The 27297-nt window shown below is 53.1% G+C and overlaps 1 protein-coding gene across 2 annotated transcripts; it reads left to right on the top strand.

Annotated features, from left to right (window-relative positions):
• Nucleotides 1–711: 711 nt before the first annotated feature.
• Nucleotides 712–26792, top strand: LOC119533143 (ovarian cancer G-protein coupled receptor 1). Of its 2 annotated transcripts, none has more exons than XM_037835254.1 (2): nucleotides 712–749; nucleotides 25056–26792. In XM_037835254.1, the coding sequence occupies exon 2, from the start codon at nucleotides 25154–25156 to the stop codon at nucleotides 26282–26284; it is 1131 nt and encodes a 376-aa protein (XP_037691182.1). In that variant the 5' UTR covers nucleotides 712–749; nucleotides 25056–25153; the 3' UTR covers nucleotides 26285–26792. The 2 variants fall into 2 exon arrangements, with proteins under 2 accessions (XP_037691182.1, XP_037691181.1); XM_037835253.1 differs by lacking the exon at nucleotides 712–749 and adding an exon at nucleotides 17632–17935.
• Nucleotides 26793–27297: the final 505 nt, after the last annotated feature.

The raw sequence follows: 27297 nt of genomic DNA on the forward strand, positions 1-27297 counted from the left end.
CAGGGAGCTGTAGGGAGCTGACCATCCCACAGATGATGGCATTTGCAGATGTGTCAGCTTCCGGCTCTGTTTTCTTGGTTGTTTCCCACTCATTTGTGCCCTCCTTGAGCCATCAGTGGCCTCATCAAGGCGCCATCAGTAAAGTGGGGCAACTGTCTCCACCTAACAGAGCCGCTGACCTCCAGGTGGCCGAAGGCTGGTATGTGCCCGGGGTGGGGGTGGGAGGGGGTCACCGCAGGGCTCAGAAACGTCATTCCCTTTCCAAGTTCACAGGGTCCCATCACAGTCTGGGAGCTGGCAGAGGGAAAATCAGTCACCTCTTCCCATCTGTCCTGCCCGAATAGACCCCCCATAACCGGGGCGAGGGGGGTGAAGCCAGCCGCATGCCCACGGGGAAGGAAACCTCGGGCTCCTTGGAGCGCCCCATGGAGAGAGCCAAGGCCCTCGCGAGCCACCCTGGGGAGGCCGCTCTGTGCCCCTGGCCGCGCGCCCGCGCCTCCGCCTCCCGCATCTGCCTCCCGCCGCTCGGACAGGCCGTTGCCTCCGCGGCCTCCGGCGGAGACCCCCTAACCCCGCGCCCAACGCGACAGACAGGAGCCCCGGGAGCGCAAGCGGCCCCGCCAGCCCCGCGCCCCGCGCCCCGCGCCCCGCGCCCTTCCCTCCCGCGTCCGGGGGTGCGCGCCGAGCCCGGCGGAGCGCGCTGCGGGATCGGGAGCCACCACCCGGCTTCCTGCGCCGGGACCTGAGCGGTGAGTGCGCCCGAGCGGCTCCGGGCTGGGGCCGGGACAGCGGGGAGCGGGGTGCGGGCCCCGCCGGGGGACCCCCGACCCTCAGGAAGGCCGGCTCGGCGACATCGCCTGGGGCGGAAAATCCAAAATCCAGTCTCCCGAAAAAAGGCCTCTGGGGGAGGTGCGGAGGAGAGGGTCTGGGAGGAAGGGCCCTGCCGTTCTAAGATCCAAATTGGGCAGCTCTTGGGGCGCAGGGCCCCGCCACCTAAGGGGTGTGTCAGGAGAGTGAGGTAGGGGAGCAGCACGCCAGAGGGGACGCCCTCGCCCAGGGCTCCCGGGAGGGGGCAGAGCTCCACAGTCCTACGCGGCAGCCAAGCTCTGACCCAGGAAAGCGCAGCCAAACCACCAGAAAGAACCCTGGAGAGGGAGCCCAAGGACCCGGTACCACAGCGGAGCCTTTCTCAGGCTCAGTGGCATCTGGTAACGTTGGGGAAAAATGCCATCCTGCCCTCCCCCTGGACCAGGGATGGAGGGGAGGGGCAAACTCCTCGTTAACTGAGTGCCTGCCACTGCCAGGTACTTCCCAAGCATTAGTTCATTTGTCTCAATTCATCCCTTCATCTGGTCTCTCTTTCATTCATTCAACAAACTGGGCCCCCTGCTGGGCAACACTCTCAAAACTCACACTCTAGAGGGAGACACTGACTACAATTCAAAGGAGTAACTGGTAGGAGGTCTGTCCTGCTTCTTCTTCCTGCCCCTGATGATCAGAATCAAACTACGGGGGCACCCCACCCCCAGCAACACTCCCATGCACTAATGGGAAATCTCTAGCCAGTCAACATGCAAAGGGCTCCTTCTATATACACATCACCATGAACAGCAGTCACTGAGAGCATTCCCAGGAGAGCTGCAGGTTTCAGTTTAGAGATCACCTCTTCCCAGAAGGCTACCCTGATTGCCCCTCCTCCAGCTCAGGTGCTTTTGTACTTTGGGCTCCCACAGCATGCCCCCTCCCTGCCCCGTCCACCTCCATCACAGCTGTTGTCCAGGTATTGTAATTTCTCTGTTAATCCTGGTTTTCTTTCTAAATCAGAGTTTCAAAAACCTCAGCCATTCAAGTTCCATTTTTAGGACATACATAATGTTTTTCTTTGATTATTTTACTTTGGAAATCTCTATTCATGGAATAGAAACTTGCAATGTACTTCTCTTGCCATCACTATTATCAGGTGTCCTTTACTGTCCCTTGACAGCTTCTGGGGCACAGTCCATCACTTTCCAGGTCCTTCAAGCATGAATTCGGTTGCCTCAAATGGACTGAACTGAAGACAAAGAGGGGCTAGTTACCCACATTCTAAAGACCAGGGCTCCCTCCTCCTTCCCCTCCCCTCCAAGGCCTGGCTCCCGCTGTGTCCAGAGGGCAGGAGGGAAAGGAACAGGGATCCATGTCCCTTAGGCAGCCTGCTCCATTGGTGTCCTCTGGCTTTGACCGTCCCACTCTCCGGCCCTGAAGCCTTCTGTGTGGCAGGCCCCAATCAAAGGGGCACAATCAAGGAGCACAAGGCAAAGAGCTCCCTGCTCTCCAGGTCTCTGACACGAGAGCCTTGGCCCTAGCACCAGCCCCACTACCACCACAAACCTCCTCAGCTTCTGGTCCCAGCACACCCTCCTCAGCCTGGGGCTGCTGGATCCTCTGCCCACAGCCAACCCTCCTGGGAGCCTGAGTTCAGCTCCTTTCCTCCCCATCCTCCTAGCCCTGCATGACACATGGGGGTGCAGGCCACCCACTGTCCACCTGGCTGCCTCCTCTTCAGATTTCTTTCTCTCCTGCCCAAAAAGGCACAGTGAGTGGATTAGCATGTCCCCTGCTAAAGCAGACGTCCACCCAGCAGTGGACAACGGGTCACTCCTTGCACTACCTCCCCGCAGCACCCCCCATCTCTATGAGAGATTCTTGTGGAGAACCTTGTAGCCTCTCACACTGTTCTGCTTCTGTGTTAGTCAGGGTTCTCCAGGGAAACAGAACCGACAAGACATAAATATATGTATAATGTAAATATTATGAGGTTTTTCATAGGAATTGGCTCACGCAGCTGTGGGTTTGGGCAAGTCTGAAATCCATAGGGCAGGCTGCAAGCTGGGAATTCTGATGAAGTTTTTCGATGAATTCCCCAGGAGAAGCTGGCTGGCCGAAGCAGAGAGAGAAATTCTCCTTTCTGACTGCTGAAGTCGTCAGTTCTCCCTTTAAGGCCTTCCACTGATTGGATGAGACGGCTCTCACTGCTGAAGGCAATCTCCTCTGCTGATTGTAGATGTCATCAGCCATATTTGCAATCAACTTGCTGATAATTTAAATTCATGGAATACTCTCACAGTAACAATCAGGCCAGTGCTTGCCATCATCTGGCCAAGTGCCACATGAACTTAACCATCCCACCCTCCGATCCCCTCCCCAGGACTGAATGTGTGTGTGGTGGGTGGGGACTGGGGTGGCAGTGGCTGGTCTTGGTGGAATCCAACAGGAGGTGGGTCAGCCCCATCGCTGAGGATGACTAAGTTGCCTCTTTGTCCTCAAGTGGACCCTAGTGGTCAACTTCAGGGCAAGAGGAAGAGCCCCACTCTTGCTTGGTTCTATGACATTTAAATAAATTTAATTTTAGAAGGAAATTGTATTCCACTCCCAGAAATGGAGAATCAGTGTCCCCTGCTGCAAAAGGAAGGTTGCTGAACAAATAAGAACAAGGACAAGCAAGCAGTGCTATTAAACTTTAGCACCGGTTGCCTGCAGAATGCACCTGAGGCTGGCTCTCTAGGTTAGAGAGAGAGAGATCAGCAAGAGTTAGAGTGGTGCCAAAAGCACCGTGGTGTATAAGATGGATTAAGAAAGAATTGGACAGAGAAAACGGGGAAAAAGCACTAAACTCCTATCTGTCAGCAGCTCCTGCATGCAGAACAACCCAGAGCCCAAAGTGATACAAAACAAACCTCCAGCTCATCCTTTGTATCAATTGAAGGGTCACTTCCTCCAGGAAGCCCACCCTGATATGCTCCTTTAACAAGCTGCATTTCTTCTGTAACACTTGTTGTGCTTTATTGTTATGGCATATTTGTCCTCACTCCAGAGTATAAGTCTCCGAAGCACAGGCACCTCGCTACCCTGGGTATGCCCCACCGGGCCTGGAGCACAGCTGTCGAATGAATAATGAATGAATAACTGAGTGAACCTCCTTGACGTAGATCCAGTGGCCACCCTTCCAACAATGCCTTTCTCTCCAACCCCTCCTGTCCACACCCCACATCCTCCATTTTCCACAGTCCTGCTGAGGGTCCAGCTTCTCCAGGAGGCTCTTTCCAACTGACCAAACCCAGCCTGAAGCCTCCTGCCCCTGGATATTCCATCCCTGGCAGTGCCTATGCCCAGGGGACATTCCATCCCATGGTCTCCTGTGTTTCCCACACCTCCAGCAGGCAAGGGCCATGGATAACACCACAAGCGCTTGATTAATGTTTGATTCATCCTTCCAGTATGCAGCTGTGCGGGGTCTTGTTAGATAAACTAACTTCCGGTGGCTGCTATAACTAATCACCACATACGTAGGGGCTTAAAACAACACAAATTTATTCTCTTAGGGTGCTGGAGGTTAGAAACCCAAAATGGGTCCCGGTGGGCTAAAATTAAGGAGTCAGCGGGGCTGTGTTCCTTCTGGAGGCTCTAGGGGAGAAGCCGTTTCCTTGCCATCTTCATCTTCTAGAGGCTGCCTGCGCTCCTTGGCTCACACAACCCCCAGCTGAGTCTTTCCCTGGCTGCCTCCCTCTTTCATCCTTGTAATTACCTTGGGCCCTCCTGGATAACCCAGGATTGTTTCCCTATCACAAAAAACTTAGTCACATCTGCCAAGTGCCTTTTGACATGTAGAGTAACATATTCACAGGTTCCTGGATATCTTCAGAGAACCATCATTCAGCCTACCTGGTAGTTCAGGTCTCCTGACTGAACGAGAGGATGCTGCCTGGTTGTATCTTAATAGCAGCTGATGCTTATTGAGTACTTGCTCTCCGCAGAAAGTATTCCAAGCACTTTATACAACACTCTGTGAAGAAGGTGCATTGTTATCTTCCTCATTTATGGATGAGGGACTGAGAGGTTAAAGAACTTGACAAGTGGCAGAGCTGGGATTTGAACCCAAGCAGTCTGGCTCTAGAGGGCCCCCTCCTGACCTCTAGGCTGCACTGCCTCTCTGGCACCAACATGCCACCCCCAAGATGTCAGCCTAGGAGCAGGCCAAGCAAGGGCCAAAGCCCAACTCAGAGGGAGAATTTCTCCCAAGATTTTCTTGGTTAGGCCCCTATCGAGGTTACAAAAGTCTTCACCATTTGCCCCTCCCCCCCATTTCAGCCCTTTCTCACCATCCCATTATTTCTCATCACCCCATTTTAGGCACCTGGGCCATTATCCCAACAGTTCTCTCTAAGGGCTCTGGGAAGTTAAGTCTGGAAAAGTTCCTGGATGCCAAGTACTGCTGACATTCATACTTGTCCACCACAGCGTCCACACACCAAAGGAATATGAGCCCTGTAGAATACAGATCTTATACAGCAGTGCAAAGCAGTCACCTCTCTCTCCATTTAACCAGCTGCTATCACAAAGACGCCTGCATGTCCAAGCCACAAAAGAACACTCAGCCCTCCAGTAGTCCCTCAAGGAAGAAGGTGTTCCAACATTTATTGAGCACTGACTATGGGTAGGAATAGTTCTAAGAGGTTTATACTTAACTCCTTTAACACTCAACATAACCCTGTGAGGTACTATTATTATTATCTTCATTTTACAGATAAGAAAACTAAAGCCAAGGTCACACAGCCAATAAGTGAAGGAGCCAGGATTTGATCCATTCCAAGTAGAAGAACCAAGGTTGGTCAAGACCAGTTGAACAGCCCCAGTTCAGTCAGCAAAGCCCCCTTTTCTGCCTTCCCAGGATAATCTGTTGTCCTTTTACCTGCCAGACAGGGCTCCTGGTTTCTGTGTCAACAAGATTTCTCGAGGGTACCTTTATATTCGATTCTTACACCAATCTTCATTGTGCTCAAGAAGCTGCATAACTTGCCAGAGCACTCACAGCCAGAAAGTAACAGCTTTGGGATTTGAACCCAGGTCTTCAGAGGCTAAAGTCCCCTGCACTCCCCCACTCCCAAACAGCCTCACCCTGAGCAAGCCCAGCCTGAAGGCCTCCTTCCGAGTCCTCAGTCCAGCCAGGGAAGTGACGTGGGTTCCCCAGCCCTCCAGATGGGTGTGCTCATGCTTCACCTGGACTTGGTGCTGACCTGGACACAGGCCTTAGCTTCCTGCCTTGGGGCATCCCCATTAGTCACAGTCTGAGTAGGAACGGAAACAACATTGTGGGGTGAATCAGGTATTCTGATTAATCGGCTCAGCCCCCTGAGCCTGCCGGAGTGTGGCTGAGCCCAGAAAAGATAATTCTCAGAAAAACCGACCTCTTGCAGCCTGAAACTGCCCTGGGAGGTGTCCGACTCAACCATGGTGAGTATTTGTCAGAACAAAAGCCGTCCACCGGAGCTGGGTGCTGGGTGCTCTCTCCTAGGAAGCTGAGGGTGATGGGAAGGCAGGGTGGGGGGAGAGCAGGAGGAGGCTTGGGGCTGAGCAGGGATGGATGAGCTGGCTCTGGAGCCGAGGGAGGGAGTAGGGAGTCATTCTGTCGTTTGGGGGATAAAGAGATTTCCTGTGAGGCTGGCCAGCTGTACTAATTGGAAGAATGAACTGGAAAAGCAATATTTTTTAAAGTGGATAATCTGTGCACATTCGTAAGTACACACACATCCTTCCATTAGTGTGATTTGGCAGTGAAGACATATCTGATTTGTCCGTAGCATCAGGGTCTCAGCCGGAAGCAGGTGGCTCACTCAAGCAGGGGAATCGAGGAGTTTAACGCAGGAAGTGTTTTCAAAGGTGTGGGTAGGGTTAAGAAACCAACACGGTGGTGCAGCACCCTGGAACTTGCATCCCTGGGGAGCTGTTACTATCTGGAGGCCTGCAGGGGCGAGGGAGGGGAGCAGTTACTGGAAGCTGAAGAGAGCAGTGCAGGAGAGGGACTTCCCAGAGGAGCAGGGGCTTTCAGTAAAAGGAGGCAGCCAACCTGAAGCGACCCTGGCAGGGGGGTAAATACTCCCCCGATCCCACTCTCTCCCACCCTCTAATCTCTAGTGTTTCCCATTGGCCAAACCCAAACAGAAGCCAGAGGGCCAGGGAGCCCCGTGATTCAATCCACAAAGTAGCATGGAAAAGGGTGGAGAAGCTCTGGAAGGGCAAACAAAGTGGACAGCACACCTCCAACCTGGGGCAACAACCTCTCTCACCCGTCCTTTCTGCTGCCACTTTCTGTGCACCTGCGGGGTGCACCCTGGGCTTGGTGCCGGGGAAATGCGGTGAGCGAGCTCCTCTCAGGTTGAAATGGGAAGACTGTCTTTAGACAAAATGGCAATCCGACTCTTTGCCAAGACCAAAACCAAACCAGAGACGGGAAAAGAAGAACTGGATGCAAACATCATTTGTAGTGGGTGTGGAGAATTTCTGACCATGTCTGTGGTGTGCAGCCCAACATGGGAGAAGATTTTTGTGGGTGAGAAAAATGTCTATTAGTGAAGCACTCCGTGAGTATGAGCCATAATTTACAACTGTCTAGGCCCAAGGAAGTTCTGGAAAATAATGCATGCTTCATTTTAACGTAGTGAGCTGTCTATTGTTTATAAGGCCCGCACCAGGCTTTGATGACAAAACAACAAATTCTTCTGCCGCCGCCAAGGATGAGACATCTCGACACCAAGAAACACAGCGGAGTCTAGCCAAAAGACAGCTTTGCAGACAGTACGTTGAATCTCTTTGCTTCTCCAAACCAAGCCTTTTCCAAGGGAAAGCAGAGCCGCAGATGCCAAACCTGTATTCCATAGGCCACTTCCAGATCTTTCAGTAGCCGGAATAGGAGGCATGCTATTCTGTGTCTGAAAAGGAAAAATTAATCAAAAGGGAGCTTATTTTAATGTTAAGAGTATTTAGATCATGAAAAGTCTTACATATGTTGGAACATCTGTAAATAGAGACTGTGGACTAGAAAAAGAAAGGCAGGGACTGCCAAGGCCTGCTGCACAGGCTGTGCACTGCACCAACTTCACCATCTACCACCTGAGGTTACGTACAGCCTGCTTGCAAAGTGGCATTCCTGGCAGGAACATAGTTCCAGATTCACTTTGGAAGAGACTTTCCCCATGGCATGTGCTCTTGAGAGTCAGAATCCTGAATCTGGCAACTGAAGGAGGGGCTTCATTCCTTGAGGGATAGGATGAGGTAGAACATAATTGTTGGAAGGAGCAGCTTCAGAGTCAGGACTCCACTCAAGTCCTGGCTCAGTCACTTCGGGGTATGTGACCTTATTTAGGCAGTTCACTTAACCATCTGAACCTCATCCTGATCTGTGCAATAGAGAGAATAAAACCACTTGATGAAAAGAGATAATTCATAAACACTAAGCTCCACAGTAAGCATACAAAAGAAAATACCTACATGCAAGAGGATATTTGGAGTAAACAATGATAATAATGAGAGCTAATGTTTATTGGACTCTAATATATGCTGGGCTTTGTGCCAAGGGCTTTATTTACTTTAATTCATGTAGTCATCTCAACCCCCTTTTAAAGCAATGTCCCATTTCACAGATGAGGAAATGGGCCCAGAGAGGTTAAGGGACTTGTCCAAGATCACCCTGCTAGTAAGTTACAGAGCTGGGATTGAAACCCAGACACTCTGACTTTGGAAGCAAGCTCTTAACACTACATTGAGTTGGGTAATTTTTAAAAAGCAGGTGTGCATTTTTATGGCATGAAGAGTTCATCCAGAAAACTCCATTTGTAAAAGTTTTGCAGGAAGGAGGAATTTTAAAATGAGATCCAGACTCTGAGATGAACCTGCCGGGAGGTTGCTGGGCATGTGCCCGGCAGGAAAAGCAAAACCCCCCTGCCACTTTCTGTCAAGGCACCTTCTGCTCTCTCGCCCACAGTCCATTTCCTTCTAGAGACTCACCTAGAGGCCAGGTCACAAAGGGTGGAGCTTTGAGCCCCCAGAGGGGTTAGCAGAAGGTGAAATCAGTCTCTCTCTTCATCTCCCTTGCTTGCACTCCCAAGTGCCCTCCGTCCCTAAGCCCCAGCCATCTGTCCTGACAACCAAGAGCACAGGTTTCTACGGTGAGCAGTGCCAGGTGCTCATTTCACAGACAGGGATGGGGCACCCCACCCTGAGCCGGGCACTGGGCCAGAAGCAGGGCCATGCAGTCAGCTGTGTACCATGGTTCCCAGTGGGAGGTGACTTTTAGGTCTTAAAACTGGGGCTTGAGTCCAGAAGATGGGGGCCAGGAGGCCTTTTGAATGAGGAGGACTGCAGGAGGTGAAAGAGCAGCAGGTGCTACGGGAACAGCTAAGGATGGTTTGGTAGAGGATATAAATGGCCATGAGGGTTCTGGATCCAACTGCCTGGATTTGAATCCTGTGCTGCTTACTGATTAGCTGTGTGACGCTGGGCAAGTTTCTTGACCTCTCTGTGCATAAGTCCCCAGGTGTAATATAGGGATAATAATAGTATCTACTCATAGGGCCCTTGTGAAGATCAACTGAGTCAATGCATTTAAGAGTTTCGAATAATGCTTGGCACACAGTAAGCATTCAATAAATGTGAGCTAAGACTAATGCTGCTCTTTGTGAGCATGTGGGGCAGAAGGCATGAAAGCCTCCTTGAATTCTCCACAAAACCAGCTGGAGGTTCTCTGTGCCATCCCTGGTCACCCCAGCCTCAGGCAGGTGCAGGCTCTGGGGAGCTCCGGGGCAGGGATCCAGAAAGCAACAAACCTAACGGCCCACCTCAGTGGAGAGCAGCAACAACCACTGCTTTAACTGAGTGGCTAATAATGTGCCCGCGCTGGGGGACAGGGAGCCCAACAGGACAGAAGTTCCCCTCCAAGGACTCTTCTCCCAGCTTCTCACCTGGGAGCTCTGGTGGGAGGCTGCTGGCAGCCAGGGCCACTGAGAATGCAGGTGGGCTGGAGAAGGACCTTTGTCCTTTTGCAGCCAGGCCTCTTCTGAGCCCACGCGGAGGCTCCAGAGCCTGCCCTGGGGAGAGCACGGTGGGGGTGGGGTGCGGTGCTTCCAAAACAGGCCTGCGCGCCCCGAGTGGTCACCGTGGGCCCTCCTGGCAGGCGCCGAGCTTGCAGCCTATGGTCGGGGTACAAGGCAGCGCGAGGGTGAGCAGGCCTGGGTGTGCCCAGAGGAAGAGGGGTTGGGGCACAACGGGGCCCTAAGGAGGTGGGGGGGTCCTGCCGAGAAAGGGACTGGCCAGCGTCCCCGGGCCACCGCCTCCAGTCGCCAGCGCCAGCAGCCCGAGGGCCGGGCGCCCACCCCGCTGGCGCCCGGGACCCTCACCCAGCAGGTACATGTGCCCCCGCAGCCAGGCCCCTTCCTCTCGCCAGGGTCGTGGGGACCCGAGCGCGCCAGGCCGGGACACCCCGTGCGGGCCGCGGCCGGGTCTCGGCCACCGCCCTGACAGCCAGCTCCGTGCCCTCCCCCGCGCGCCGGGAGCGCTCGTCTCCGGCCTTTTGTGGCTCAGAGCGGCCGCGCGGCACGGCTCCGCGAGCGCAAACGCGGGTGTAGACACGCGGCCCCCGCGTGTGCGCGAGCCCGGACAAGCCTGTGCGGCTGCATAGGTGTGTGCGAGTGCATGTGCGTGTTGGTGCCGACAGGCGCGGGTGCGTGTCTCAGGCGGCAGAAAGGGGCGTGCGCCTCTCTCCTGGGCGGGATGTTGTGGCCGTCACCCCGTTTTAGCAGCCACCGCTCGGCTAGCGGTATGACCACCCAGCAATTATAAAAAAAAGCGAGACAGCTAGCTAACCCATCATTTCTCAGACCTCGGCGGCACAGAGAAACCCCAAATTACAAACGTTTGGGCCAGGCTTTCGACCCTTTCCTCCACCCAGATCTGCGCGGTTCCTCCTCGCGTCACGCACAGGGCAGGAATCCGGAAATCCCAACAGCACCCCCGCCCGGTCCTCCCAGTCATTGGGGCCACCCGAGCAAGCAGCTGCCCAGATGGTCCTCAAGCTGGAGAACGTGACTGGGGCGGCGCGCGGTGGAGACAGCCTTGGCTTGGCGCCAGGGCGCGCGGCTGCCCAGCCCGGCCCCTGCAAAACAGAGATAAGAAATACCGGCCGCGGCATCTCACGGAGGGGTTGTGAGGACGAAAAGGATGTGACAGTGGTTTGAAACTATACAAATGTGAGATGACACCGATAACTGCTCTGTTTCATTCCCTCTTCCCCCCAGACAGGCACGCTACCAAAAAAAAAAAAAAAAAAAAAATCCTGGTCGTAACAGAAGAACCAGGCAGGGCTGGAGCAAGGTAGATGTTCCAGACTAGTCTCGAGTCCGGCAGTAGAGAGCCAGGCTCCAGAACCAGATGGCCTGGGTTCAAATTGCAGATATTCTGCTTATTAGATTGGGCGAATCACCTAAGTGCTTTTTCAGCCTCAATGGCTCCATCTGTGAAATGGGGATAACAGTAGAGCTTACTTCCTAGGGTAGTTATGAGATATGCAGGGGAAGCCCTTACCTTGAAAGCTTTGCAGAGCTCCCAAGAAGTTAGCTCTGAATGTTTTCCTTTCTACTATTATATTGCACACTTCTGAGTACAAGCACACTGGAGGGAGAGAAGACTCCTTCAACAGGAACCAAAGGGTGGAAAACAGGTTCAAAGCGTTAACTGTGAAGTGTGGGGGCAGAGGGGCTGGCTGATGGGGGTTTCTGGAAGAAGGGAGCACTCAGTATCAGCAGCTCAGAGGAGGAGGACAGTGGTGGTGGAATGGGCATGAGTTGTGGCATTGGCAGCTTTCTTTCATCCTTCCTGGCTGGCTGGCTTCAAACAACATACTTTACCTTTCTGAGCCTTAGTATCTCATGCAAAAAAATAGAACTAAAAATACCCACCTTGATGGTTAATTTTACATGTCAATTTAGCTAAGCTGTAATACCCAGTTGTTTAATCAAACACAAATTTCAATGTTGCTGTGAAAGTATTTTGTAGATGTGGTTAACATTTGCAGTCAGTTAACTTCGAGTAAAAGAGTTTACCCTTGATAATGGGGGGTCATTCAGTTCATTTGAAGGCTTTATTGACTGGGTTTCCAGCCTGCCCTATGGATTTCAGTCTTGCCAGCCCCCACAATATTGCAAGTGTTAATTTCTTAAAATAAATCGTTCATATATAATGTATTTAATAATATATAACATGTATTATTATATATTATAGAATACATTATGTATTAAATACATATATAATATATATTAAATATATCTCCTATTGGTTCTGTTTCTTTGGAGAACCCTGATACACTCATCTCTCAGAGTTGTTATAAAAATTAAAATCAAGTAACCATTGGAATGAACCCAGCACACAGTAGGCCCTGAGGCAATTTGGGGGTAAAATAATACCTAAGTTCCAGTTATCTACTGCTGCAAACAACCTGGAAAGGCAGTCACTTAAAATAACAACAGTCCTTTAGTTTGCTGACAAATCTGCAATTTGGGCTGGGCGTGGTGGGCATGACTTTTCTCTGCTCCTCCCGGCCTGAATGGAGATGGCCCACCTGGGGCTGGACCCCACACCTGTGTGGCAGGCAGTTGACCCTGGTTGTCAGCTGGACACTCAGCTCAGGCTGCTGGGCAGGGCTTTGGTTCCTTGGACTGTGTGTGGGTCCCTCTGGGAGGCTGCAGGGGCTTCCTTGCATGATGGCACCTAGGGTTTAAGAGGGACCATCCCAAGAGAGAGGAGGTGGGAGCTGCCAGTCTCTTCAGGCCTGGACTCAGAAACTGGCACCGTGTCACCTCCACTTTGTGCTACTGGTCAAGCAGTCATGGAACCTACCCAGACTCAAGGGGAGGGGACTTAGACCCCACCTCTCCCCGGGAAGATTGTCAAAGGATGCCCAAACATCTTGAATCTTCCACAACTTGAAAGTCTTCCCTTCTGCTTTCTCTCTGTTTTTTTGTTTTTTTGGGTGCCGTGGTGATGAATTAATTCTGCTTTTGCAAAGGATGTAGGATTTCTCCCAGGGGAGGACTAGCAGAGAGAGAAAGATCCATGCTAGTCATTTCGCTTGCTTTATCACTGTCTGTAGGGTCACGGTTGGTTTCTCTAGGTCTGATTCCGGGCTGAGGGAAGTGGCATCCTACACAATGGCTTTTCTCTGGCACCTGCTTCCTTGGAACCTCTGGGGCTCCAGCCCCCTGCATTCCCCCCTCCCCATGCTTTTAAAACAAGAGGACGGGGCCCGGGAGAGAGACATTAGGAGTCAGGAAAATCAATTTTAGCAGGGGCCCTGGTTAAGTGCAATGAGCATTTCTGCTGCTCTTAGTTCTCTGGAAAGCTCTGTTTGTTTTTCAGGAGGGCTCCTGCCTGGGTGTTTGGAGTAGCTGTTGCTTTACATTATTAGGTTATTAAATGATGGGTTGGGGCACCCAGGGTGGAGAGGCAGGGGTTTGGGGGTGGCAGACCCAGGCGTGGCCATGGCAACGTCCAGGCCCCGGGTGCTGCAGGCCCCAGGACAGGGTGGGGTGCACAGGCTGCCCAGACTCTGCAGACAGACCACACAGCCTCCTGGCTGGATGTTGCTCTTTCGGCAGGAGGCTCCCGTGGTTCCATATCTTCATACTTGGCCACCTACCCGCATCCTCAGAGTCAAAACCAACCCTCTTCCTGTGGCTTCCTCCCATATCCTGACCATCTCCCCTAGTTCATTAGCTCCTAACACCAGTCAAAGCCCAGCCGGCCTCCCAGGCAGGCTGCAGGAAGAAATGGGGTTTAGATTCATCTATTCATTCAAATACTTGACCTATTTCATCTGTGGATTTCTGTGTGTGTGCACACCCACTGTTCCCTCTGGCAGAGGACAAAACAAACCCAGGTTTTCCCTCAAGGTGGTGTCTAGTGGCCGTGACAACCAGACAAATCCCCATGCATTACATTTTAATGACTAAAATACAATGGACTGAGACCTCGATTTGAATCCCAGCTCTGTCACCTGCCAGCTACGTGACTCTTGCTCTTCGGCAGCTCTAAGTCTGTTTCTTCGGTGGGAAAGAGGGGGCAATAATATTTACCTTGGAGGGCTGCTGTGAGATGTGGACAAGGTAACCTACAGAAAGGACCCTGCCCGCTGCCCCGTGCCTAGTGGCAGCTTTCAGGCACGAAGCAGCCACCCTCTGTCCCCTTGCCCAGCACCCACTTGTCCTCCAGAACTCACAAGCCACCTGCTGTGTGAGGAGCCCTTTCCCAGCTCCCTGGAGATCATGGCGATAAAACCCCAGGCCTCATCTTTCAGAATCCTTGGCCAGGGGAGGATCCAAAGTGCCCAAGGAAAGGTCAGGTCTAGGTGATGGGAGTCGGGGGCAGGGGGAGAGAGATGCCCACCCAAAGGGCATCAGGGAGGGCTCTGGGAGGAGCTGGGCTTCCAATCAGTGGTTCTCCAACTTGGTTATGTACCAGAAAAACCCAGGGGCATCGCTAAAAATGCAGATTCTCAGACCTCACCCCCAGGTGATTCTGCTTGGCTGGGTCCAGGGCAGGGCCTAGGAATCTGCATTTAGCAGGCACCCAGGAGATACCCATGCAGGTATCTCACAGCTCACTTGAGAAACACAGCCTTGAAGAGTGGGGAGGATGCAGGGGGTGGGGGTGGCAATGATGGAGGGAGAGCGGAGGCTGGGAAGGGGGTAGGCCATGTGTTGGCAACAACGGTGTGTCGGGGGTGAGGAGCTTCAGACCAGCCTCTGCCCACGGCAACCCTCACTCTCAGGGCACGGCTCAAAGCCCACCCCCACCCAGAGGCTTTATCACAACTTGCCCTCGCTTAATCTCCGATTGCTCTATAGGTTGGTCCAGAAGGCTTTGGTCTCACAGCTTCCTCTTCTCTCTCCATATGGGACTTTGCTCCAGGGGGTGTGTTGTAGGGGGAGGTGGGGTAGGGTGGGACAGCGATGTCCAGATATTATGTCTCTGCTTTTTCCTTCCTTCCTTCTTCCCTTCCTTTTCTACCTCCTCTCTCTCCCTCTCTCTCTTTCTCTCTCTCTCCCTCCACCCCTCTTTCTTTCAATTATCAGGCATTTATTAAGTGCTAGATACTTGTGCAGCATTGCACTAATTGCCGTGGCCCTAAAAAGAGATAAAGGTGGGCCTCAGCTCCTGCACCTGGAGCTTGTTAGAGCAGAATCTCGGGTCCCACCCCAGACCTGCTGAACCAGAATCTGCACCTTAACAAGGTTTCTGAGAGTTCCTCGTGCCTGCGGACATTTGAGCAGCACTGCTCTGTAGGTTTTAAGTAAGCATAGCCTGGTATTGTGGTAGGCAGACTAATGCCTCCACAAGAAGTCCGCAACCTAATCTCCAGAACCTGTGACTATGTGCTCTTTCATGGCAAAGAGGAATTAAGGTAGCAGATGGATTTAAGGTTGCTAATCAGCTGACCTTTAAATAGGGAGGTTATCCTGGATTATCAGGGTGAGCCCAGAATAACCACAAGGCTCCTTATAAGTGGAAGAGGAGCAGGAGGTCAGAGTCAGGGAAGGAAATGTGGTGGCAGAAGCAGAGGTCAGAGTGATTCCATGTGAGAACTCAGCCTGCCACCGCTGGCATTGATGATGGAGGAAGCAGCCACGAGCCAAGGAATGCAGGCAGCTTCTAGAACCTGGAAGAGGCAAGGAAGTGGATTCTCTCCTACAGCTTCCAGAAAGAATGCAGCCCTGTTGACAGCTTGCATTTACCCAGTGAAATCCACATCAGAATGCTGACCCCAGAATTGTAAGATAAGAACTTTGTGTTGTTTTAAGCCTCGTAGTTTGTGGTAATTTGTTACAGCAGCCATGGGAAACTGACACAGTGGTTAAGAGCCCTGTCTCTGCTGTTTGCCAGCTGTGTGGCCCTGAGCAAGTCACTTCCAGCCACTGAATCTCATTTGTCTCATCTATAAAACAGGGAAGATCCCTGCCTCAAAGGGTCGATGTGAGGCTTAAAAGAGAAAACGTTTGGAAAGTGCACAGCATATACCAGTACAAAGCACTTGCTCAGCAAATGGTAATGACTGTCCTCCTTGATACCAAACTGTCCCAGACTCTTCTTGCTAACCCCACCAGGGCCTTGGCTCCAGGCACATTGTAAGTGCTCTGCTGTTCCTCCTCTCTGTCCTCGAAGCTTCCAGCAGAGCCATCTTTAATTCAGACCTCACCAATTTTGAACCTGTAACAGTGGAGCGCTGCCAGGCGTCCAGGTGAATTTTGCATCAAGTCCTTAAAAGTGTAAGGCTGCACCTAGGAAGGCCAAGTTGGCCTTCAAACTCCAGGCAGTAAAGATCCCTGCAGGTGGCTTGTATTTGTCAAGGCCCCTGGGGAGCCTCTAAGACTTTTACCTTGGGTAGCCCTAAATCAATGGTGTTAAGTAATGCTGCATGACACACTTTTACCAAGTTGTCCTGCCCATCCTTTCCCCCCATCTAGGGTGAGTCAGATGGCGGGGGAGGACCTGCCTGCCTGAGGGAGTGGTGCCACCATTATCATCATCATCATCATCATCATCATCATCATCCCTGTCGCCACTGCATCCTCCTAACACTTGTCGAGGACCTACTAAGTGCCAGGCCCTTGCTAGGTCTCATCTCCTTTATTCTCACTCTAGTCCAGAATGAGGTTTCTCAAGCCTGAAAGTGGCAGCGCTGGGACTTAACCTTTGCAGTTGGGCCCAGAGCCTCTGCTCTTAACCTCCACCCTGCACTGTCCCTACATGACTCCGGGGTCGTTCTCAGGTGCTGGAGGCCTTGCATGGTGCCACCAGTTCATGGTGGACTCTGGAGCCCTTTCTGTGCTGCTCCCAGAGTGGTCTGGGCCTCTGGGAAGACTTGGGTGCACAGCCTCAGGCCCTGGTCCCTCAAAGCTGCTCCAAAGCAGCTCAGAGAAGTCCACCACCCCTTCAGAGCCCAGGTCCCTGAGCAGATGTTTTTGTTCAGGGTCAGTCCACATTTCTGGGGCTGCCATCCAGGAGGGGTCTGCAGTGCCATCACTGGGAGATGCTACCTGCCTTCTCCACATCTGGGGTCCTCTACCCCAACTGCACATTAGAATCTTCCAGGGAGCTTTTGCAAACATCAGTGGTGGCTCCTCACCTCCAGGAAGTATGAGTTAATTAGTCTGGGGTGGGGCCTGGGCACTGGTATTGCATACAAGCTCTGCTGGTAATTTCCAATGTCTCTGGCCAGGGCTGAGACCCAGTGACCCAGATGGTGGTTGCCAGGGGATGAAGTGTAACAGTTTGGAGGGAGGAGTAAAAAGAGTCCACTTCTTCTGCTTGCCTGCTGTCCCATGGTTCTTGCCCATACTACAGCAATGACCACAGAATATTCTAGTACCTGTGTATAGGTCTGAGTGTCCTGGTAAGCTATAAGTTCACAATAGTGGTTTGAGGGACAGGACTTGCACTGCCCAGCCCTCCTGCAGCCCCCCAGCCCCCTAGGGCTCCTGCCTTTGATTCAGTCTCCAGCATTTCCGGGCAAGGCCGCTGGCTGACTCGGCGGTGCGCTCCCGGCCGCGAAGCGCGCAGGCGGCCGCCCTCCGCCCGCATCCTGCCGCTGGCAGCCGCCCAGCCCACACCAGCTCCGAGTTCACATGATTCTGCCTCAGCTCGGGAATGGGCAGCCTCGGGCTGGGGGTTTTCTAGCCCGAGCCGGGAGGCGCGGTCTGCGGGGGATCGCAGGGGAGGGAGCGCGGGTCCTGGCGGCGGGGGCGCGCGCGGGGGTCCGCGTGGCGGGTCTGAGGTCTGAGCGCCGAGCTCAGCCGGGGTCGGCAGAGAGGGGCTCAGCCCGGATTCCCTCCTCGGGAGCCTTCCCTCCGGGCTGATTCCTGTCCCGCCGGCCCCTCACCTGGCTGCAGCGAGGGCGCCGCGTTCCGGGGACCCAGAGGCGCCCCGGGAGGCCGGGCCCCCAGGCGGGGGTGCCCCAGCCGCTTCCAGACTGCGGGCGGGACCCACCGCCGGGTCGGGAAACCGCTTTAGTAGCTGGTGACCTGCCTGTAATAAACGAAATAGAAAGCATCAGAGTGAATGGCAAGTAGCAAGGGTAAGTTTGGCTTCGGGAAAATTTGTTTCTTTTGAATATTCATATAGGTGTGCATGTGTGTGTATAATGTCCGTGTGTGCTGATTCACAACCTGAAGTGGATTCTCGCTGTGGTTTATGGTCACAAAACGTTTAAAGGCAGTGAAGGAGCTCCTGGACCCCTGGGTTCTGGATTTAGCTCCCCCCACCCCTCCCCACCCACCCCCTTACTGTGTGGACTTGAGCCCCCGGTTTAGCCTCTCTGGGCCTCGGGTTCTGTAAAATGGGTCAGCAGGGCCAGCCACACCCGACCCAGGGGGACCTGGGAGCCCAGTTGGGACAGAACTTTGAAGCGTTACGAGGGCTTTGGAAATGAGATTCAATATTGCTGTTCTCCGAGTTGGGCCATTGGGGGAAAAGTTGGGGACTGTGGAAAATCGCAGCCTGGCTGATAATTCTTTCCCCCGGGGAAAGTACCGGCGTCCTCAGAAATGAGCGCTTTTAGGAAATGAAACAAACCTGTTTCAAGTGGGCAGAGGCTTGATGGGCTAAAGGGGAAGGGAAGCTGGGCCCGCGGGAAACTCCCGGCACCGCGGGGGGCTGTGCGGCAGCGGGTGGGCGCAGGGCCGCGGGCGGGGAGGGGTCGCTGTCTCGGCGCCAGCTGGAGACCTGCGTTTAGGCACAGCGAACTCACCGCTTTTATTCTGACTTGGAATGTGCAAGGTCCTGCCACGTCAAAGAGACCTTTCCTTCCTTTCCATTTTTTAAGAATTTAATTTTAATTATGGCAAAATATCCAAAACATAAAAATCCTTTTAACCATTTTAAGTGTATAATTCTTTTATATTAAGTATGATAGTGCTGTGTAACTTTCACCACCATCAATTTCCAGACTATTTTCATCATTCTTTCTAAACCAAAGCTCATACTCATTTATCAATAGCTCCCCATTTCCCCCCTCCTTCTCCACCCTCCAGAAACTGCTATTCTGCCTTTTGTCCCTATGAATTTGCCTATTCTGAGTATTTCATACAAGAGAAATCAGATCCTTCTTTCCTTTGGGGGGCTTAATTTCCCGTCATCATTAAAGTCCTCAGAGACCTTCATGCTGATTAGCAATTGTCTCAAGTTTGCTCTTAGGTTCTGACTTGCTTCGTGTTTATTATTTTCATTTCCGTAGGTGGATGATAAAGTGTTTGGGTTCGGGGCAGTGATGCCTTGTTTTGATCGTCTTCCCCACCCCCACCACCTTGGGGAACCACGGGCTGGGCGTGACAGCAGGATGTTGAGTGAATGAATGACCTGGCAGAGCACCCTCCAGGTGCAAGGGGCTAGCCCAGGACAGCAAGCGAGGATTCCCAGCTGGTGGCATCTGGGAGGACTGGAGCCAGGTGGAGCCTGAGGCTGAGGGGGGTTACACCAGTGACAATCTGGTGTCAAGGAAAGCACGGCCAGTCTGAGTTCAAAGCCTGGCTGCATCACATTGTAACTGCAATCTTGAGCAGCCGTGTTCATCTCCGTGAACCTCAGTTTTCTCCTTTGTAAAATGGAGCTGATGAGAGTGGTGTTGAAAAAGAGAGAATGAGCGTGGCATGTGGAAGATTCTCAACAGACGTGTGTTGGTCATTCTATCCTATCTGTGATTTTCCATTGACAGAACTTTTTTTTTTTTTTTTTTGCATCCGCTGTGTTCTTTGAATTTTGAAAAGCAAGGTTCCTGTGGAGACCAGATAGAGAAGGGACACTCCTGGCAAGGGGTAGTTCCCATGTGGGGTGCTGCGGGTGTTGGTAGAAGGGAACTGACTGTGCCGAGGCCTGGACAAAGAAGCTGGACCTTCTCAATAGCCCAGGCAGCTAAGCAGGTCCCAGGCTGCTGGAAAGGCGGCCATGGCAATTCCTCCTTTTCACTTCTCTGTTTCTGTTGATTGCTCCACCCTTCCAGCACCCGGCTCCAAAACCCACCACCCACCCATCCATCCATCCACCCATCCCCATCTACCCACTCTCCTATCTACATGAAGGAGGCAGCCCCCCTCCTTCTCCTGATCTCAGCACATCTGTCACTGCCCGGGAAGGTCTTCCTAACCAGTTCCTAATAAGTACTATAAAGTCCTGTGCTTTCCTTGTGAGCTTGGGTCACTTCTCTTTGTCCTCCAGGACACTATAAACAACTCAAGAGTAGGGATCAATGTTTGACACAGTGCCTTTCATGTAATAGAACGCGGTAAGTATTTGTCGTATGAATGAATAACTGGATGGATAGACAGACGGATGGATGGATGGGGAGCCCCAGAAAGGTTTGGTTAGATTTGTGTGCTAGAGGATGGCTTGAGAAGTGGTAAGATGGAGACAGGAAGCCCAATAGGAGGCTGCTGCCTTCACTCTGGGGAGGAAATCTTGACCAGGCCCATCTCAGGCACTGGTGAGAGAGCCGAATGGGAAGAGATGGACTTGGTAAATGCTTTGAAATGGTTGTACTGAGCAGCTAATTGGATGTTGTGGATGATGAGAGAGGAAGCTGAAGGTCAACCATCCAGCATGAGTGACAGGGTGGGTGGTGATGGCCCTTTCAAGAACACATCAGTGGAGAAAATGATGGGCCCAAGGTGGGCCCCTGGGCCTGAGGTCCAGTGAGGGGGCAGGAAGCTGGTTATGTATCCTTCAGCTTCAGAGGGCTAGGAGTTGTCAAAGTGCAGATGGGGTTGAAACCACAGAGATGGGAGTAAAAGGAGCGGACCAGCGTTTACTGCGTGTGGGAGGGGTGCCACAGCACCCGCCGCACCCTGGCTCATCCAGGGGTAACGTGCACATGTGGCGCACCGGCTTAGGAGACTTCAGGTTCCCTGAGGGCGGGAGCCATGTCTTGTTTATCACCCAGTCCCCCCTGCCTAGCCTGGTGCCGTGAACATACTCGTCAAATGGAACCCAGAAGCACTGGACTCTTGGACAAGCCACTTTGTCTCTCTGGGTGGAGCTCAGTTTCCTCGCCTGTAAAATGGGGACAGTATCAGGGCCGTGGTGCAGATCAGATGAGAGGACAGTTGTGAAATGCTCTGAAAACTGTAGAATATTTTGCAAATAAAAGGCCTACACCAGGTTAAGTCACTGTTTCTTGAGACCCTAAATCAGTCTGGAGATTCCCCCAGGGCTTCATTCCTGGTTCTGTACCACGAGGTTCTGTGAGGTCTCAAGTTCCCCTTCCAGTCCCTCTGCTCCCCCAGCCCGGGGAACTCGTGTAGGACATATGCTTGCTCAGCAGCAGAACCCCAAACCTCAGCTCTCCTGGGACCTTGCTCCTCAAAGTGGGGTCCATGGGCCAGAAGCATCAGCATCACCTGGGAACTTGTTCAAAATGCAAATTCTGGAGCCCCACCTCAGAATCACAGACTCAGAAACTCTGGGGGTGGGGTCCAGCCAGCAGCGTTTTAACAAATCCTCCAGATGATTCCGAAGCATGGAAAGTTCAAGAACTACTAATCTAGAATATTGAAACCCTCTTTTTGCTCCAAAATGAATTTTGGAGGTGTTTTAGTCTAAACATACTAAGTGTTTCTTTTTTTTGCTCTGAAGGCTGGAATCTTTTTCACTTTTGTTCCCAGAATTAGCTTATTGTTGGCCTAGGAAGGAGGAAGCCACTGGTCACCAGCCCACCCCCACCCCACACGTAGATAACACTCCTTGCTGGTAAACAATGGGCTCCAGACCCGATGACTTGCAGACTTCCCAAGACCTGACGGGACGGGACATGTTTCCACTGTAGCTTCATTTGCCCTGTTTTGTTGGCACTGTGGGCCTGTGGGGGGATTTTATCAGGGCTGCGAGAACCAGAAGTAAATCTGGACCCATGGACCATCCTGGGCGGATGCTCCCGGGGCCCATTCTGGGACCGGCTCTGCCATCAGCCATGTGAGTCATTCGGCCACACAGATATGGGCTTGGGGTTGAGAGAGAGGGAAGTAGGCATGAAGAGGGCGCGTGGGGCAGAGTTCTGCTTCCCTGGGCAGAGTTTAGGGGTCCTGGGCCACAGCTGCTGCTTCTTGCCTTCCTCTCACCACCAAACATGTATAAGCAAAACAACAACGACATGTAAACACCTCTCCTCTGCCACCATCACCACCCCCGAATTCCAGGTCAGTGCCCTGGAGAGGACAGGGGGAGGCGAGTCTGAGTGGCAGTCCTCATCCCCTGGAAACGGAGAGCTTGAGAGGTGCGTCTCGAGGGGTGGACTGTATCTGGCCTGGGCAAGTGAGCGTGGCTGGGGCAAGGAAGTCTGGGGTCTGATGTGATGCTTCCTTCCTCAGTCTGGCATTGGGCCAATCGCTTCCTGTTCTGAACCTTGGTTTCCTCATCTGTAAAATGGAAGTTCACATTCATTTACTCATTCAGGAAATGTTTTTTGAGTGCCTATCGTATGCCAAGCACTGTTCAAGGTGCTGGGCAGACAAGACCTCTACCCTCTTGGGATTTACATCCCAATGGGGAGACAGACCATTAGCAAGCAGACAAATCAGTGAGAACAATCTTAGCTAGTGACGGGGGAGTCAAAGAGGACCACGTGAGGTGACTGGGGAGGAGGTTGCTTTAGGCTGGGAGGTCAGGGAAGGCCTCCTGAGGAAGGGGCATTCTGCTGAGATCTGGCAGAAAAGGAGCCAGTTGTGTGGTGGGGGTCAGGGTGGAGGGTAGAGAGGGACGTGCCTGGAGCAGGCAGGAGCCCATGGGGAGGCCCAAGGCAGGCCCGAGCGGCTAGAGCCGGAGCCAGAAGATTGGCCCATGTGGCCAAGTACGGCCAGCGTGGGCCAGGTGGGGAGCTGGAGGTGAGGAGACAGCAGGAGGCACAGGGGCCAGACCAGGTTGGGCCTTGTGGGCTCGTGAGGGCTTTGGATTTATTCTAGGTGTGCTGAGAAGCCGTCCCAGAGGGTTTCATTGAGATATATTCCCATACGGTGCAGTCCATCCAAAGTGTACAATCAGTGGTTCACAGTATCATCCCATAGTTGTGCATTCATCACCACAATCAATTTTAGAACATTTTCATTACTCAAAAAACAAACAAAAAACCTAAATTGTCCTGTATGCCTTTTCCTACCCTGTTATTAACCATTAGCATTGGTTTGGTACATTTGTTACTGTTGATGAAAGAATATTCAAATATTACTGTTAACTATAGGTCATAGTTTGCATGTCTCAGTGGGTTTTAAGCAAAGAGGAGGAGGATCTGGCTTGCATTTGGAAAGTTTGCTCTGGCTGCCATGTGGATAATGGCCCAGGTGTGAAGGGGACAGCAGGGGTGAGGGGAGCTGGGGGGGACAGCTTGGGGGTAGAGGAGTTGGGGAGAGCTAGGGGTTGGAGTGGGGGGAGTTGGTTAGCTAGGGAAGGAGCTATAGGGAGTTGGAGTGTAGCTGTAGGGAGTTCGGAGGTGGGGGGTGGGGGGTGGCTTTGAACCAGATCCATGGCTGTTGGCTCATTCTCAAGACACTTGAAAGCTTCGGGCTCTTTTTCCAGGGAAAACTTCACATATTTAAATATTTATGAGATTGAGTATGTACTTTCAGGAGAGCCTCTCAAGTTAATCCTTGGAGAACCCCAGGACAGGAATGGCCCGGCTGGAAGTCCTGCACCCCCCTCCCACGAGCTTGTGGCCTCAGGGCCAGGCAGGAGCCCACAGGAGGGGCGGGGGCTGCAGGTGGACAGAGCCACGGCCAGAGCCCGGTGAGACGCAGGTCACGGTCACTGAGGGGTTCCCTTCGGGGTCCGTGAGACCCGGCTTGACTTGGTTGAAGAGCCAGCAAAGGGCAGGGTTGATCTGCAGGTACTGCATACCAGCCTTACCCAGTCCCCAACACGCAGGGTGCACAACCACTTAGACCAAGTATTCTCAAAGGGGGCTGATACTGCCCTCAAGGGGGGCAAAAACTGGTTCTTGGATGACGGTACATGAAAAAATCCTAGATGATACACTGATGCGTAGCCCTCCTAAGGGCCACATACAGAAAGAGCTGTGCAGATCTGTGGTAGTTAAATATCATGGGGGTGGGGGGAGTGGTTAGGAGAAAATGTGTGAAGGGTCTCCTTGTGTGTTGGGGGGGGTGATAATGCAAAATAAAGGTTGAGAAACACAGATTTAAACAGAGAGATTTTTCATCTGAGAGAGGTGTTAAATCCATAGAGCAGCTCAGGCATTTGATTTTGATACACCGAACTATAAAGTAACCCACAACAAAAATTTTTATTCTAACTCATTCAAACTTATTCACGTATAGATCATTTTCTTGTAAAATTCTCAAAGTACAAACTTTGCGTTAATTTGACTATGATGACCATCTTTTCCTCCCTCTCTCTGCCTCTGGAGGAACCACACTGTACACTTCCACATCTGTCATTTTATGGGGTCCTGACAATGACCCCAAGAGTGGGCATTTTTATCTCTATTTTACAGACCAGGAAACTGAGGCTCAGAGACAGTAAGTGACTGACACAGCCCGTAGGCGGCTGACCCTGGCCTGGCAGCACATCTCTCAGCCCCTGGTCCGACATCATCCCCACACAGGGTCCGCTCCGTTCCACAGAGGAGAGCAGAGGGGGCACCTGCTGTGAGCCCGGGAGCCCGGGCAGTGCCCTGTGGGACGCTCAGCCGTTGTTGACTTGCAAGGACACATTAGCATGTGGACAAGGTCAGGCTGGAGAGGTCCCCAGGAGGCACTGTGGCCTTGATGTTGACTGACCATTCCTGTGAGCAAGTAGGAAAAATGTGAAAACTGCTTTTCACTGTTGAAGGGGTGACTGGTGTCCTCACTGTCCCTGGGGGTTGGAGGTGATCTTTATCTTGAGCCTTCCTTGGAGAGCTGGGCTTGGGATGGAGTAAAACTTCCTGGCTGGCCTTACGTGCTACAGCGAGGGGCCAGGAAAATGAAAAAGGGACGACAGGAAAGCCCGGGAAAAGGGCTGGGGAGACAAAGCCAGGTTTCAGTATCTTAGCATGTGGACCCATTCACAGATAGTCTAGTTGAGTTGGAGTTGATTGACTGATACATTGAAATTAAATGAGTAAAGCACTGGGAAGTGCCTGACACACAGTAGGTGCCATGTGACTATGTCAATGTTAGCTATTATTATTCTAAGCTTTTCTTGCTTTTGACTTTCAGGGCTCTACCCATCACCAACAAGACCCAGCCCTTTGACAGCTTGAGCCACATTCTACAAACAAGATGGCGGACAAAAGACTTCCCTGTTCTCTGAGCCCATGAGGGGCGAGCCCCCGTGCAGCCCAAAGATGGGGAACGTCACTGCAGACAACTCCTCGCAGGTGCCCTGTGCCATTGACCACACCATCCACCAGACGCTGGCCCCGGTGGTCTACGTCATCGTGCTGGTGGTGGGCTTCCCAGCCAACTGCCTGTCCCTGTACTTCGGCTACCTGCAGATCAAGGCCCGGAACGAGCTGGGTGTGTACCTGTGCAACCTGACGGTGGCGGACCTCTTCTACATCTGCTCGCTGCCCTTCTGGCTGCAGTATGTGCTGCAGCACGACAACTGGTCTCATGGCGACCTGTCCTGCCAGGTGTGCGGCATCCTCCTCTACGAGAACATCTACATCAGCGTGGGCTTCCTCTGCTGCATCTCCATCGACCGCTACCTGGCCGTGGCCCATCCCTTCCGCTTCCACCAGTTCCGGACCCTGAAGGCGGCCGTCTGCGTCAGTGTGGTCATCTGGGCCAAGGAGCTGCTGACCAGCATCTACTTCCTCATGCACGAGGAGGTCATCGAGGACAAGGAGCAGCACCGCGTCTGCTTTGAGCACTATCCCATCAAAGAGTGGCAGCGCCGCATCAACTACTACCGCTTCCTGGTGGGCTTCCTCTTTCCCATCTGCCTGCTGCTCGTCTCCTACCAGGGCATCCTGCGGGCCGTGCGCCGGAGCCACGGCACCCAGAAGAGCCGCAAGGACCAGATCCAGCGGCTGGTGCTGAGCACGGTGGTCATCTTCCTGGCCTGCTTCCTGCCCTACCACGTGCTGCTGCTCGTGCGCAGCCTCTGGGAGTCCAGCTGCGAGTTCGCCCAGGGTGTCTTCAACGCCTACCACTTCTCCCTCCTCCTCACCAGCTTCAACTGCGTGGCGGACCCCGTGCTCTACTGCTTCGTCAGCGAGACCACCCACAGGGACCTGGCCCGCCTCCGCGGGGCCTGCCTGGCCTTCCTCACTTGCTCGGGGACAGGCCGGGCCAGGGAGGCCTGCCCCTTGGGCACCCCTGAGGCCTATGGGAAGAGCGGGGCCCACAATGAGGAGCCCGAGTTGTTAACTAAGCTCCACTCAGCCTTCCCAGCCCCTGAACCGCCTGGCACTGGGGCAGCCCCCACGGGCGGGCTGGTCTAGCCTGGGTCACCCATGTGTGCAGCTAAGGGAGGCCTGAGCCTTCAGCCAACTAGCCCTGTGGCCCTGATTTGCTTGCCGGCTGGATCCCACTTTGCCAACTGCAGGTGTCTCTTTCTGCTTGAGAGAGATGGCCCAGGCTTCAGCAAGGCCTCTTGGGCTCCAGGAAGCCTGCTCTGGCTCGCTGAGCTCGGTGGGATTGTTGAGTGTGGGAATGAGCCCACCAGCTCATGGGTGTCGTCTGCTGCCGGCTGGGAGGCTGTGGGGCTGGGCCGTTGGTGGGAGGCCAGAGAACTGTCACCTCCAGGAGGTTTTCAAAGAGAAGCTAGGATGGGGGTGTGCAGAGAAGGACATGGAGGGGGTAAAGGTTGTTGTGGGAAGGTGGGTACTGAGTGGGCACCTGCCAGGACCCCCTGATATGCTACTTGTTCAAATGCACCAGTGTTACCTGAGGGGGGACATGTGAAGCTGTATCATCATTAACATTTGTACACCACCCCACAAGGGGGTGGGAAGGTAGATGGGTGGGCAAGGAGGTTGGATGCAGAGGAGGAGGGTGGGGAGGTGCTTGGGGTTTAGGGTAAGAGGGCGGAGCCAGGAGGGGGTGGTGACTGACAGAGTAGACCCCAGCTCCAGCTGCATAGACGGTTCCACAGGGATGGTTGAGCCGTGGGCTGATGGACTCAAACCCCAGGGAGATGCCTGCCGTCCTTTAAAGGCAGTAACTTGAAGTTCAAGGGTCATGACAGGGGCCTAACACCAGTGTGTCTTTAACTGAGTTCCCTACACAGATTCCTCCTAGTTTCCTGTTTCCATCTTCCCCAGAAGCACCAGGCTGGAAGCCTGTATGTGCACGTGTGTTCATGGTGGGGTCAGGTCCCCACGATGGTCGTCTGCCAGGATGCTGAGGTTAGGGTCATGTGGCTGCTGAGGAGCTTGCGGGGAAAAATTCTCACCTTGGCTTTGCTCCCCACCCACCCATGGGCCATGGAGGGTCTGTCAGTCTCAAGAGAAGT

The sequence above is a fragment of the Choloepus didactylus genome, chromosome 4 (genome assembly GCF_015220235.1).
Source record: "Choloepus didactylus isolate mChoDid1 chromosome 4, mChoDid1.pri, whole genome shotgun sequence".
Taxonomy (NCBI): domain Eukaryota; kingdom Metazoa; phylum Chordata; class Mammalia; order Pilosa; family Megalonychidae; genus Choloepus; species Choloepus didactylus.

What these genes read in the sequence shown, in the direction of transcription:
- LOC119533143 (XM_037835254.1), top strand. Translation starts at nt 25,154, where the DNA reads ATGAGGGGCGAGCCCCCGTGCAGCCCAAAGATGGGGAACGTCACTGCA.